A 15,033-nucleotide genomic window follows, 5' to 3' on the forward strand; every position below is an offset into this window, starting at 1 on the left:
ATTTTATTTTATTATTATTATACTTTAAGTTTTAGGATACATATGCACAATGTGCCAGGTTTGTTACATATGTATACATGGGCCATGTTGGTGTGCTGCACTGGGTTAAGAAAATGTGGCACATATACACCATGGAATACTATGCAGCCATAAAAAATGATGAGTTCATGTCCTTTGTAGGGACGTGGATGAAACTGGAAATCATCATTCTCAGTAAACTATTGCAAGGACAAAAAACCAAACACCACATGTTCTCACTCACAGGTGGGAATTGAACAATGAGAACACATGGACACAGGAAGGTCTTTCTTGCATTGCTGTAAAGAAATACCTGAGACTGGGTAATTTATAAAGAAAAGAAGTTTAATCAGCTCATAGTTTTGCAGGCTTTAAAGGAAGCATAGTGCCAACATCTGCTTGGCTTCTGGGGAGGCCTCAGGAAGCTTACAATTATGGTCAAAGGTGAAGGGAGAGTATGCATGTCACATGGCAAAAGCAGGAGCAAGAGAGAGTGGGAGTGGGAAGCAAGGTGCCACATAGGTTTAAATGACCAGATCTTGCAAGAACTCACCATCACAAAGACAGCACCAAGCCATAAGGGATCTGCCCCATGATCCAAACACCTCTCCTCAGGTTCTACATCCAGCATTGGGGATTACAATTCAACATGAGATTTGTGCAGGGACAAACATCCAAACTGTATCAGACTACTAACATTTATTGCATGGCATCCATGTGCTTGCACTCACCTGAGCATTTTATATCTGTTATCCTAGAACACTCACAATAGATGAGAAATAGGCTTAGAAAGGTGTTTAACTTCCCTGTGGTCACAAGATGGTGACGATGGTGGGATTTAAATTCAGATTTGACCATTTCCAGGGACAGTGAGATGTGCCTATAGTCCCAGCTACTTGGAAGGCTAAGTAAGGCAAGAGGATTGCTTGAGCCCAGGGTTTCAAGTCCAGCCTGAGCAAAATAGTGAGACCCTTTGTCTTAAAAACAATTTTTTTAATCCAAATATGCCTATTATAGTGTTAGAATAAAGGTTAGGAAGTCTTGGCTTCAATTCCAAATACAGGAGTTACTAGTTACATGAAACTGGACAAATAAACTTCTCTTAGCTTTAGATTTCTTACCTATTCAATGAGGATAATTGAATTGTTGTAATATGATTAAATAAATCAACATACATTTAGTAAAGTGCCTGGCAAGTTTTAAGATATCAATATTCATTATAGCCAGTATAATTAATTATTATTAATGCTTGTTAAGCCAAGAAAGTTTTTAAATATTTACTTAAGGATATAAGTCTATAAGAGCTATACATTTAATATACAACTAATAGGACTAATTAGTTTATTAACTGAATTGAAGCCATGTGTAATTCACTGTAATTATGGAGAAAAATGTATGGAATAAGATACACCCCATGATTTTTAAATTCAAATAACTTTCACTATTTAGAAGAGAAAAACCAATTCATTTCAGTCAGTGAGTTGTTATTATTTGCTTCACTTGCCATCAAATTGAGATATTGACTGAATGGCAGTTGATTAGAATCAAAGCATTAATTTTGTAAGATACACAAGTATACATATGACTCCACAGCAGGTATACATATGACTCCACAGCATTATTCCTAACATTTTTATTCATTTTCTAAAAGTTATATTTTAATAGAAACATAAAAATGAAAAATTGGGATTCAGATGGTCTGAAGTTTATAGTACTTCTGGTGCGATTAAGTAAATTTTGTAATTTTTTTCAAGAAAGATCCATCATCATTAAGCACATTATCAATGTTTCTAAAAGATTACCAATGAAAATTTGGTGGCATATCCTAATTATAGTAAAAGAAACAAAAATTTTATATTAAAGCATTTACATCTATAACTAGAAATGTTTATATAATTAATGATACTGTAAAATGTTTTTGGAAATGACAAAAGCAAGAATTTCTGAATAAGGACAAAAATTACCAATTGTTATGTTGTTTCTAAGTTATGCAACATTTCAGCAAATTATAGATTAAATGGCAAAACAGTTGGAATATGTGAGAAAGACCTAGCTCTGACGGCATGTGCTCACCTAATAGAGACAATAAATTATTTAAGAAATCATTTTCTGTACATTGAATTAGCATTTTTAGGTGTTGCAAATTGTTCTAGGTATTTTTTTACCTGAATCTTCAACTATGCTCATTTTAACAATATTCCCATGTTAATACTTTCCTCTTTTAAACAGGTTGTAGGAGGAAAGATGACTGAATCAGGTCGGCTTTGTGCATTTATTACTAAAGTAAAAAAAGGAAGTTTAGCTGATACTGTAGGACATCTTAGACCAGGTAGGGTTTTACCTTTGATTATTTACATTTAAACCATTCAACTTTAGTAGTTATGAGTTATTTTCATTTATTTAGAAGTGATCTGACAATAACAAAGAGCTCATTTAACTTAGATATAAATCTCTATTCATTAATGGAAAGTCAAAACTATTATTTCTTGAGTCATAGTAGATAAAAATCATTTTTATTTGACTTTATCTTATTTTTTTCTGATTGGTATTCTAATCTGTATCTAATATTAACCTATTTTGTTTCCCTTAAGACTTTTTTCTTTTGAGAAAATCCCAACATAGTTTAGAACAAACTTTATGGATAAAGGCATATTTCCTACCGTGTGTCACCCCTTATCTCTTTGTTAATGGATACTGTTGGAGAAATCCTTGAGTACCGTAAAGAGGATTTGATAATATGCTAATTATTAAGGTTTTTACGAGAGAATTTAGATAGTGGAAACCCTTTACAAAAAAGCAAGGTGCTCAGTTGCACATATATTGAGAAACCTGGAGTATAGAGTCATAAAATCTTTAAGGAGGCAAATGATTTTGATAGTTGCTTAGAATTTGAATTTCTATTAAGAAATCCCATAGAGATAATGTTTATGTAATTTTTTCCTCTGATCATTGTCCTTTTCTGTGAAATATACTAATCACCATGGTCATCAAATTTTGTGTCACTGGAACTGTTGTTCTCAGTATGTTTTGTATTGTATAATGGTTATTTTATCCTCTGGAGTTTATTGAAGTTTAAGATGCTCTTAAGTGTAATTTGTCAGATCAAATTTTCTTTATAAGATTATTATTACTGACACACACTATAGGTGATGAAGTATTAGAATGGAATGGAAGGCTATTGCAAGGAGCCACATTTGAGGAAGTATACAACATCATTCTAGAATCCAAACCTGAACCACAAGTAGAACTTGTAGTTTCAAGGCCTATTGGGTAAGTTGGTTTCAGTATTTTATATGTGTGTGAAGTTGAATACTGTTAAACAATTTGTAATGTGCCATTTAATAATTTCTGATTGCTTTATGGAAATAAATTATTTTGCAGACAATAACTTTTTCTCTTTCCTTACCAAAAGCACCACACCAAAAATAATGATATCTCTTTATCTGATCATATAGATGGTAGAATATACAGTTAATTACAAAAGAAGAAGAAATATTTAGGTGTTTATTCATTTTATTGTAACACTTTAGAAGGTGGTTATAGGATTTACTAGGGGAATGATACTATAAATCATCTATAGTCTACAAATTTTAAATTTTTCAAAATAGAGATTTCAGCATAGGAAAGAAAGGGGAAAGGACATACAATTCCTAGATGGAGGTAATAGTTTATGGAAAAACATGTAATCTTTTTTAACAAGGTGGACAAACAGACCAAAAATAAGCAAACACCAAAGTACTCTTTGGCTTTGTAATTTATACCTCTGTTTTATAATGCCTATACATTAAATATAATGCCTATAAATTAAAATTGATGATTTCCAAACATTGGCAATAAATGTTAAGGAGGCAACTGAATTACATTATATGCCAAGGTAAAATATATGCCTATATCAGAGTAAAAGCAACAGAAAAATATTACTGTTGGTGAATTATTACATGCAGGTTTGGGGTAAGAGCATTCTAGGGTGAAGCCTACAGAAATCCTTTGTGTTAGACTGGTAATGTCCAGTTTTAATTCATTTAGGAAATGATGGGCCTGTTATTATTTTTATCTCTTTTTTAAAAATGCTGAAGAAAACAACTTAGGGTGGTAGCTTAGTTTTATTGAAATGTACCTTTTAAAATATTAAATCTGGCACTTGAAATTGTATTCATTTTTATTTTGTCTTTTCATAGTTTTGTATTATGGTAAAACTGCAGTGCATAAGATTAGTGTATTGATCAAATATATTTCTTGGTATTAAAGGATCTTCAAGTCATATTTTTGTTTAATATTTTAAAGAATTTATAGTCCTTTATGTAATTTACTGAATGAATGTAACCATTAATATTTACCCTTTGTGTCAAATCTCAAATAAAAAGATACACTTATTTTTGGTGTAAATATAGTTCCAAGGTAATATTAAGATTCCCCATAAGAAACATGTTTGCCGTTTTCTCAATGATGTTACTACATTTTAAAAGTTTCCGGTGGCTCACACCTGTAATCCCAGCACTTTGGGAGGGCAAGGTGGATAGATCGCTTGAAGTCAGGAGTTCAAAACCAGCCTGGCCAACATGGTGAAACCTCGTCTCTGCTAAAAATACAGAAATTAGGCTGAGGCAGGAGAATTGCTTGAACCCAGAAAGTGGAGGTTGCAGTGAGCTGAGATGGCAACACTGCACTCCAGTCTGGTGACAGAGTGAGACTCCATCTTAAAAAAATAAAAATAAATAAAATAAAATGAGTTTCAATCACAATATGAATATCTTACTTTTTATTTTGGTGATATTTTATTTGCACTTTAATGTTACTGATTTCAAACAGCAGGTAAAACCGAAGAGCAGAATAGAATAAAAATGTATCTGTAAAACTTATCTTGTTGAATAAAAATTTTTTATAATGGGTAATTGTGTAGTGAGGCACATAGAAAATAAAGTCTGTTTTTTAAAAGTATGCTATGGATGCATGTGAATTTTAATTCCTTTTAAATAGTTGGAGTTAGCCCAGAATACTTTTATTAGCAATAAGTACTAAGGCTTGTTTCTTATTTATATAATGCCACTATTATACACAGTTTTCTTCATTTTACACTCTCCTATTAATAGGCTGATAATGATAAAAAATATGAGTTGCATTAATTGTTGAAACAGTTTCTTTCTTTCTTTTTTATTTTTATTATCATTTCAGAGATATACCGAGAATACCTGATAGCACACATGCACAGCTGGAGTCCAGTAAGTTTTATTTATTCTAGAAGAAAATGTTATTTATAATTGCATTCATCAGAGGTCAGATGAAGTATTTAGCTAGTAATGTGAAGTAAGAAATATGATAACCTTGTTATCAAGTCTGTAAGCATATAAAGATGGAAAATTTAGTATTATTTCATGTCACTGTGGGAAAAAATACAAAAATGTAGAATATTTTAAGTTTTTTTAAAACACGTCTTATTACAGATTTTTAGATAGCATTATTAAGGTATACTATAATAAACTGCACATACTTAAAGTACACATTTAGGTAAGTTTTGAAATACATATATACCTGTGAAACCGTCATCCCAATAAAAAAGCATGAATATATTCACTACTCCCAAAAATTCACCCCCAAAACTTCCCCTAGTTTTAAAATTTACTATTTGTAACCTCATCTTCATTAAGTGGGGGGAAATGCTTGGAATAAACTAGTGAATAATTACATTTATTCTAATTTATATTTTTGGAAAGTGGGATAACAATTCTGATTTAACATCAGAGCAGTAGTGGAACAATAAATACAGAAGTTTAATGTCAAATTTATCTATAATTTTAAAAATTATTTTGAGTGCTATTTCAAATGTTAAATTAATTTTTTCCAATGAACTAAGTTACTTTATTGATTGAGAGTACAGTAAGGGATACTGGGAGAGAGGAAAAAAAGGATTGCAGTTTGAAATATGTTGATCAGGATAGACCACACTGAGAAGGAAGGATTGAAGAAAACATTTGGAGTGGCTGCGTGGGGGGAAATCTTTCCAGGTACAGGATAGGTGGATGCAATGGCAAGAAAGCCTAAGGTGCATTTAAGGAAATTCAACGAGGCCAGTGTAGCTGAATGGAGTGAGCAAGAGGAAGAATGGTATGAATGAGGATAGAGGAATAATGGGCAAATTGCATAGGCTATATAACCCACTGTAAGGACTTTGACTTTTACTTTCAGGAAAATTGGGAGCTATCTAGGATGGTTTCGAATGGACACTTACTGTTAAAATCTGGCTACTAGATTGCAAATAGATTAAATAGAGTCGAGGGTAAAAGCAAAGAGACTAGTGAGAAGGCTAATCTAGTGGCAAGATAGTGGTGACTTAAACCGTGGTGGTAGCAATGAGGATGGTGAGAAGTGGTCAGATTCTCTATATACCACAATAATTGAGAATGTACTATTAAAATAGATGTTTTTTACTTTCATATTTACAATTACAAGTTTCTTTAAAGTCTTTATCAGAGTAATCCTTTGAATGCCATAGCTCTATACTTTACAATATAGTCCCATGACTTATTCGATTTAGTATCTTTGACTACGTGCTAAATGATTTTATCCAAAATAATATCATGATCACATAAAACTGTAACATAAATAATAAAATTATAATTATTATAAAATGATATTATCATTATCCTTATTGCTCCCATTTTATTTAGTACTTGTAACTGTGCTTGATGTTGTACCTATGCCATCACATTTAATTTTTACAACAATCCTATGGGGTAGGTTAAAATTTTTATCCACCTTTATTACATCTCTCAGATATTGTATGAGCAGCAAGGAAACCTTTATCTTATTTTAGCTATTTAAAAAGACCCTAGGCTATAATTCCAAAATCGTTTCTGAGGAGACAGGGGTCCTTTGTCAGATTAGATCCAATCTTTTATTCTTTAAACATTGATTTTTTCCAGGCCCCTGTCCTTAACCCTCTTTATTCCTGGTTCCTCAATAAATTCTTTTCTTCTTATGGTTGTAATTGCCAGCTGTATGACTTCTAAGTTTACATTATCAAAAGGAGCTATCATTGTCCTTACATGCCTGGATGTTCAAAGAATACATTCTGTCTTCCTGCTACCTGAAGCTTAACAACCTTTATTGTAAAAAACAACAACAATGACGACAACAACGACAAAAAACCCAGCTTATTTCTTAGTAGAAAGGTTTCATTCTTTCTACTTGCTAGTAATGTAAAAGGTGTCACCATTACTTCTAATCCCAAGGCTTGCAGTTTCCCCTCATTTCCAATTAGGCATACCACTCTACAGGTTAATTTCCGACACTAGTCTCTACTCTGACATTTGGTCCCATCTGTACTTCCACATACCTGCTTTACATCTCCCATTGGATGTCTCAGAGGTGTTGTAGGTTCACTGTGTTCCCAATTAAGTTTTTATACATCCATTCCTTTAAATATAGGTCTTCCTGGCTGAGCGTGGCGGCTCACGCCTGTAATCCCAGCACTTTGGGAGGCCGAGGCGGGCAGATCACGAGGTCAGGAGATCGAGACCATCCTGGCGAACACGGTGAAACCCTGTTTCTACTAAAAAAAAAAAATACAAAAAATTAGCTGGGCACGGTGGCGGGCGCCTGTAGTCCCAGCTACTTGGGAGGCTGAGGCAGGAGAATGGCGTGAACCCAGGAGGCAGAGCTTGCAGTGAGCCAAGGTCACGCCACCGCACTCCAGCCTGGGTGACAGAATGAGACTCCGTCTCAAAAAAACAAAAAACAAAAAACAAAACAAAACAACAACAACAACAACAAAAAAAACAGGTCTTCCCCAGTGTTCTGAATCCCAATGAATATCAGCAATGTTCTGTCAAGAGAACACGACAGACATACAGGGAATGTTCTTGTCCCCAAGAATCAAAATAGTGACAATAAATATTTAACATTTTATTCCTTTTTTTATGCCCCTCACTTCTTTCTGCCAGTTTAATTTGTTATATTCTGCCAGACATCGTTTTAAAAATTTAGTAATTTTGGACTTATTTTCTTAATATTTGCAAATGTAGTCTGTCTTGCAGTTGCTTTAATGATTTATGTTTTGATTACTCCTTGTTTCTACTTTTAAATTTTTCTTAATATGTCATCGTAAGATATGAATATAGTACACTTAACAGATAGTAACTAAGTCCTGAGGTAGAGGCCTGTCTCTACTATAATTGGCACAGAAAATGGTTCACTGTTGGTCTTAAGAGAATCCCTATAGTGCACTTTTGCTTCCAAAAAAACCCTTTAAGAATATTTGGAACGTTGTGTCTAAGAAAATGGTCTATATAATGACATTTTATGGACATCAAAAAAATAAATAATTTAAAAGATATATGGCAAAACTTACTAAATACTTGTGAAGAGCCATTGTTATTATTCGTTATGTGCAATTATCGTTTCAGGTTCTAGCTCCTTTGAATCTCAAAAAATGGATCGTCCTTCTATTTCTGTTACCTCTCCCATGAGTCCTGGAATGTTGAGGGATGTTCCACAGTTCTTATCAGGACAACTTTCAGTATGTAGTCATTACATTTACTCTTCTTTTTGGAATATCAAAGTGTTTTTAAAATACAATGCTCGTTTTTTACAAACCAAATTATTCCTAGAACATAATTGTGCTTTTAACCTCCCACTTTCTCATTCTTTTAATTTTTGAAATCCAATTTTGATTATTTATCATACTGCTTCATTTATTAAGAGTTAGATTTTCTGGAATTTAATAAAAGTTAGATTTTGTAAAGGTACCTAAACTCTTTTTTATGTTAGTAATTATAACAAAATTCAAGTTCATAATTTTTGCTCTATACCTTAAGATGACTATAAATTGTCATAGATTTTTAAGAGAAATAAAAATGTTGCACTATATAAAGATGGTATTTCAGATAAAAGTATGTATTCTTCACTGCTTTTCAACTTTAGGGATATTTGGTGTCAGTTCATAGTAATCATTGGAGTTGAATATTGCTGTGAAATATAATGATACTTGAGATGTGTCAATAGACAAAATGAAATAGAGAAATATATAATGGATTGCTAAATACTTCAGATAACTTTGCACATTAAGTGATCCCTGATTTGAACATTTTAAAATAAAACTTAAATGTTCATTTATGCATTTTATATTGTGTTGATATCAGAGGAACTTTACAAATGTTAAGTGTTTACTTTTTATTCATTTGTTCTGTTGTCATTCCCTTATTAAACCATTTTAAAATAGTGAAATAATAAATTTATTATTATATATTAGAAAAATACAGGTTAATATTACCAGTATTGTTGGTGATTACTAAACTTGAAATTTCATGAGTATTAAAAAGCTATTTAGGTTGTCAAAATTCAGACCTTGAATTTTGGATTAAAAAAAAAGTTACAGTGAAAAACTAAATTATTTGAGGCTGATATTTTAAGCCCAAAAAAGATAGCTTTTTGTTAAATTAGCTATGAAATTTCTCCTTTGGTTTTTTTTTGGGGGGGTGGGGAGGAAAGGGTAGTATTTGATTTTTCTGAAGTATTTTCATTAATTAAAAGGAGTTACAGGAAGTATATGCAAAAAGGAAAAAAGTTCATTTGAAGTTATTAAAAAAATCATTAGACATGTCTTTTTTAGAATGATTTTGACCATAAAGGTGACAATAACAGAAAAGTTATGTAAGGAATATGTGATGCTATTAGGAGATTGTAAATGTTCCACTATAATAAATTTCTTCCCTTATTATCTTTTTTCCTTTCTATTTCATAAACAGAGTGAACTTTTTCATTTGAGGCCAGTGGTCTTTTTTCAAGTCTACAAAATAAGTAGCATCTTTCTACTTATTCTTACATATATCGACAGCCCATATGTTGTCATTTATAGTTACAAATGTGTATTTTCTTCTACTATACTGTAAAATGCTAATAAATGTTGTTTCTTATTATGGATCCATTTCAATAGTGCATCCTTAAATAATGTTTTTGGGGCTGGATGATCCCAGTCCATAAATAAAACTGTGTGTGTGTGTGTGTCTGTCTGTCTGTCTGTGTCTGTGTGTATGTATAGTTTGCTTGAGTTGGTAAAGAAGGAGTGGAAGTTAGATTTCTGTAATAAGTAAGTGTCGCTTTGTTGTCTCATTTGAATCCCAAGGTCTTATTACAGATTGGACTAGGAGGAGAGGATGAGAAGCATAGTTCAGGGATTTAGACAAATTTCAAATTCAACTATTTTTCTTCATGGTTCAAAATTAATATGGTAAAAGGTACATCTGTTAAATATTTGGGGGAAATATAAACTTAAAAGTTTCAATTCTAAATTTATGTATAACGATGTAAAGTTATAGTCTTTAGATTTATAAGTGATTTTGTAATTTAAAATGTGTACTATTTTCTCCTTTTCTTATGACTTGGAAGGAATATTTTCCACTATGATATTAGTAGTAAAACTTTTAGCTGTATGTGTTTTGAAATTGTTCACACATATACCCATACTCCACCCACATATATAAAAAATTTTGGTTATAAATATACTGCATATTTATTGTGGGAAATCTGGAAAGTACAGAAAGTTAATAAGACATAAAATCACCTATAATCCTGACACTGAAATATAACCATTCACTACATATAAATTTTTAAACAAAACTAAAAAAAAGTACTCTTTTGAATCCTGATTTTTCTCTTAGTAATATCGTGGACTTTTTCCTGTCTTTAAAAATTCCTCTTAAAATTGTTTTAATGGCCATTTTAATACTTCATTGTAACCTAAATCACTATTATAGGGTATCTTGCTTGTTTCTAACTTATATTTTTATGAACAATGATACCGTGGAAATCCTTGAATATGAATCTTGAATATTTTTGTTAGGACAAAATTCAATTGTCATGATAACTTTCCAGAAATAAAATTACAATATAAAAGGCAAAGGAAAATTTTAGGATTATTGAAACCTATTTTCAAATTTTTCCTTCAGAAATGATTTTACCTAATTAAACTCCAATCATCTACTTAAGAAATATATGTTAAGTTTTGACCCCCACATCAGGTGTAGTGCTAGTCACTGCGAATGCAATTTTTACTTTCATGTAATTTATAAATTTTATTCTTATATTTTTACATCCAGGAAAACGTAACTAAGATGCTATCTTGTATATAATAGTTCCCTTTATATTTAATCCTGTTTCTATCAGCCTGGAGACAATTTTGGTTTGCTCTAATGATGTAGAGGTTGGAAAAATGTATCTACATATATCAACCCTAAGGAAAACTAGGAAGTCATAAACCAACATTACAATTCCTTTTTCCTTCTTTTCTACCTTTGGACATTTTTGCTTTTGGTTAGTGTTACTTGGGCCCATACTTCACTTACAAAATTATGATACTGCTAATGCCTGAGAACAATGATAATTTTTATAGTATGTGAGCTGACCTTCCTAATAATCTGTCAGTTCATGTCTCAAATAGAAAATATATACATATAATATCATTCTCAAAGGAGGTGATTATAAAAAAAAAGTAATGTAAATTTGTTGTTTACATTTTCATGCTCAAGGCTGTTGATTTTTTTAAATGTATGCAATTATTTTCTCTCCATGCTTGAATTGTCCTGCTGCTTATTATTCTAGAGCATAACAGTAAGAATGCCATTAATGTATTTGGTGAAGAAAATCAGCATGAGTTCAGGTTTATGCCACATAGGCTGTATGTTAGAATTTTCACTGACAGTACTCCCTTATTAGGACTCCATTTTTAATATGTGTTCTTCCAGAATTTAGCAGTTTTTTCCTTCAGTGGATTACTTTTGTAGTTCTTAATAGTTTTAATTAGTTTATAGTCTTTGGCTAGTTTTATAATAGGGCATTAAAAGAAAATATAGCTTTCAATTATTTTCAAAGTGAGAAAAGGCTCAGAATTCTCTTTCTGTGGGAACATATTACACAACTGATACTATGGATAATCATATTTTATTTCATTCACTTCATGATCTGTGGTTGATTTACTGTTGCAGTGTTTTTCCAAGTTACTTTTAAAAATATCTTTTGACTCCATTTTAAATAAATATTAAAATACCATTTTATATGCCCATTTAAAAGGAATACATAATTTAAGGAGAGGTATGTGTCCTTTCTATCTCCCTAGAAACTCCATAGCCTTTTAAAAACTTTCTATAAATGACAGGTTTTTTTGAGCTTTTATCTTTTACATTTCATTGTCATAACTTGTTATTCTGAAAGTATTGTATGAAAGGAATGTTCTAAAGATAGTAGTGCAATTAATAGTGGAAAGTGACATAAAAAATGCAAAATGAATTGTGGGGTACAAATCAAATTCTTCATTTGTATGAAGCCTGAATTGTTATAGAGATCATCAGGTTTCTCATGCTTACAATAAATGAATTAATAGTAAATACAAATTACAGTGAGACACATAGTAGTTTGCCATCCCTATCTGAAATATCCATAGAGACAGAAAGCAGTGGTTACTAATGGACAGCAAGATGGAAAAATACGGAGTGATTACGTAGAGTTCAGAGTGTTCTGGGATGATGAAAATATTTTGAAACTGGAAGGAGGTGGTGATTCCACAGAATTCTGAACACAGTAATTGCCACTGAATTGTATACTTTAAAATAGTCAGTTGTATGTTTTGTGAATTTTACCTTAATTTAAAAAATATTGTCAACACAAAAATATATTTTTATAGCCATATTTAAAATATAAACTCATGGGTGAAGATTAGGTGTAAATTGCCATAGGTTTCAGAAGGTTGATTTCAGAAGTCTGTGAGATGCATGTATGAGTTCATTTTAGAACATGGAAAAATGTTTGCTTTAAAGGATTAATTGATTTGAAAGTATTATTTCTTTTAAAGTGAATCTTTTATTTTATGACATAATATTTACTTGTAAAAATATTCTGTAACCTTAATATTTTTGGTCGAAAAACAAAACAGATAGGAGGACAGGGGAAATAAAATGTATTTCTAAAGTACCTTGTTTAGTCCCTTTCTTCAACATGCCAAATTTCTCTATGAATTTCATATATCCCCTCTGTCATTTGCTAAAGCATTATAATAGCCTGTGGTTATGCCGACAGACATCAGTAACACACTCCACATCTGAATATTTCTTTCTTCCTTTGGGAATATTTCCACATAAAAAGGAAGACAGCTTAGATTTGAAACTGCCTTGGTTTTGAAAGAGACAGAGAGAGAGAGAGAGAGAGATTGAGAGAGAGAGAAAGATGACTCATGATTGAATGACAGTCTGCTTTTAAGTCTGCTTTCCTTTGGGTTTTAGATTTATGTCTTAAATAAACGTGTCTGTTCAATGCCAACTGAATTGAGCAAAAGTACTCCTAGTACTCATTATCTGTTTCCAGTTAGCAGTGGAAAGAGAGAAACCTTTAACTATTTATGATTTTGAAGTAGACAAGAGAGACATCCATAAGAAATGTGAGGAATGAGATGGAATCTTGGTGATAGAAGCAGAATTTAATGCCTTGAAATCCATTCCCAAACCTGATTATGTTCTGATTTAACTGTTGGAATGCCTAATAAAGGCACAACATTCTGATTATTGTGGTGTCTTTTGGAAACTGTTTCAACCTGAAAACAAAAGTCAGTAAGAGAAAAGGAATTTGATTTGATTCTGAGAATTTGATTTAGTTATTTAATTAGAACTGGGTTCTATTTTCTGTGTTTACACTATCTTGCTTTTTGTTTGAGTATGGGCAAGTGTGACTAGCCCTTTTCTGTGTTTCCTCATCTACAAATTGTGAGTAGAAGCAACTACCTCATATAGTTGTTGGAAATACCATGAGGCAATAAACTTACAATAAACTGTCAATAAAGGCTTGGAAAAGTATAACGAACTGTGTAAGCAAAAAGAAATAAGATATTGTCATTAATAGGTGTGATTAGCAATAAGCAGTGTTATCTTGAGTGGTACATAATAAATGTCTGATGATGGTGTTTCAATACTAGAACCTGATATGGATTCACCAAGTATGAATCAACTAATTAGTCCAATGTATTTCTGCACACTTTTATTTTAATGTGTTTATTCTTTTAAGAAATTCTAAAGCCAACTTGGCTAATAGTTTTTGGACTTTGGGTAGACATACTTTGGAGAAGTCACACAATTACTTCCACAGATGGCTTTTCACTAATAACTCTGTAATACATTTTCAACTAACTTCTTTTTGCACTATTCTATTTTTTATGTAGTATGTTTAAGGATAAAATATGAAATTTATTGATTCTTGAGTTATGCTTATAATCATTCTTTCAAAGTACATGAGCCCGAATATATTATTTTATATCCAGTCTTAATTCTTGTTATGTAAACTACATTTGAAAAATTGGATTATACAAATTCTAATATTTTGTATAGTTTTTAATGTTTTTTGGCATTGGACAAAATTAATTTATTCATCACACTGAAGTACTTAATTTTGATAAATATTGTCATGGAAAAATTGTATTTAAGGGATAGTTGTATGTGTTTGTTTTTACTTTTGGTCTTTTAGTTCCAGCGTGTTGTCCTTTTTGGTTTTGTTTTATTGCTTTTTTCTTTAATTTTGCTTACCAGAGCCAAAGCCTTAGTAGAAGAACAACGCCTTTTGTTCCTAGGGTTCAGGTAAAGGCCTTGTCTGCCTGATAGAAACTAAAGTTGTGTTTAACCCTTATTTGTATGTTTTTGGAAAATGCGTTAGTAGGAAAACTTTTTTTGGTATGTTGCTCCAAACCATATTATTGACTATCAAGTCATTTTATTAGCCAGCTTGTAAAATTTTGCATGGGGATTAGAATATTGAATAAAAATTTAAAGAGACAATCTTTGTTAGTGATTTTATATGATAAACTAAATACTAAACCTTATAGATTTCAAAATGGCATTTAATGTAGATTTAATGTAGATTCTACATATATATGACATTTACAGAAATAGCTAATTTTATACTGTTGATATTTTCCTTTATTACACTAAGGTTGCTGTCTCTTTAAATCACTCATTATGTCACTTAATGTCTGTATTCTCTTGC

General features: G+C 31.5%; 1 protein-coding gene across 49 annotated transcripts in view; it reads left to right on the top strand.

The window, feature by feature from the left end:
* The window catches only part of RIMS2 (regulating synaptic membrane exocytosis 2), a 776,667-nt gene that overhangs the window by 426,169 nt on the left and 335,465 nt on the right, over positions 1-15,033 (top strand). For 28 of the 49 annotated variants that reach the window (XM_030795310.1, XM_030795318.1, XM_030795356.1 and 25 more), the window contains 4 exons: positions 2,248-2,347; positions 3,165-3,288; positions 5,191-5,237; positions 8,421-8,533. In XM_030795310.1, coding sequence (XP_030651170.1) covers positions 2,248-2,347; positions 3,165-3,288; positions 5,191-5,237; positions 8,421-8,533 — 384 coding nt within the window. Of the gene's footprint in view, positions 1-2,247; positions 2,348-3,164; positions 3,289-5,190; positions 5,238-8,420; positions 8,534-14,579; positions 14,628-15,033 lie in introns of all 49 variants that reach the window. The other 21 variants (XM_030795330.1, XM_030795305.1, XM_030795309.1 and 18 more) reach the window with 1 other exon arrangement.

The sequence above is a fragment of the Nomascus leucogenys genome, chromosome 16, assembly GCF_006542625.1.
Source record: "Nomascus leucogenys isolate Asia chromosome 16, Asia_NLE_v1, whole genome shotgun sequence".
Lineage (NCBI taxonomy): Eukaryota > Metazoa > Chordata > Mammalia > Primates > Hylobatidae > Nomascus > Nomascus leucogenys.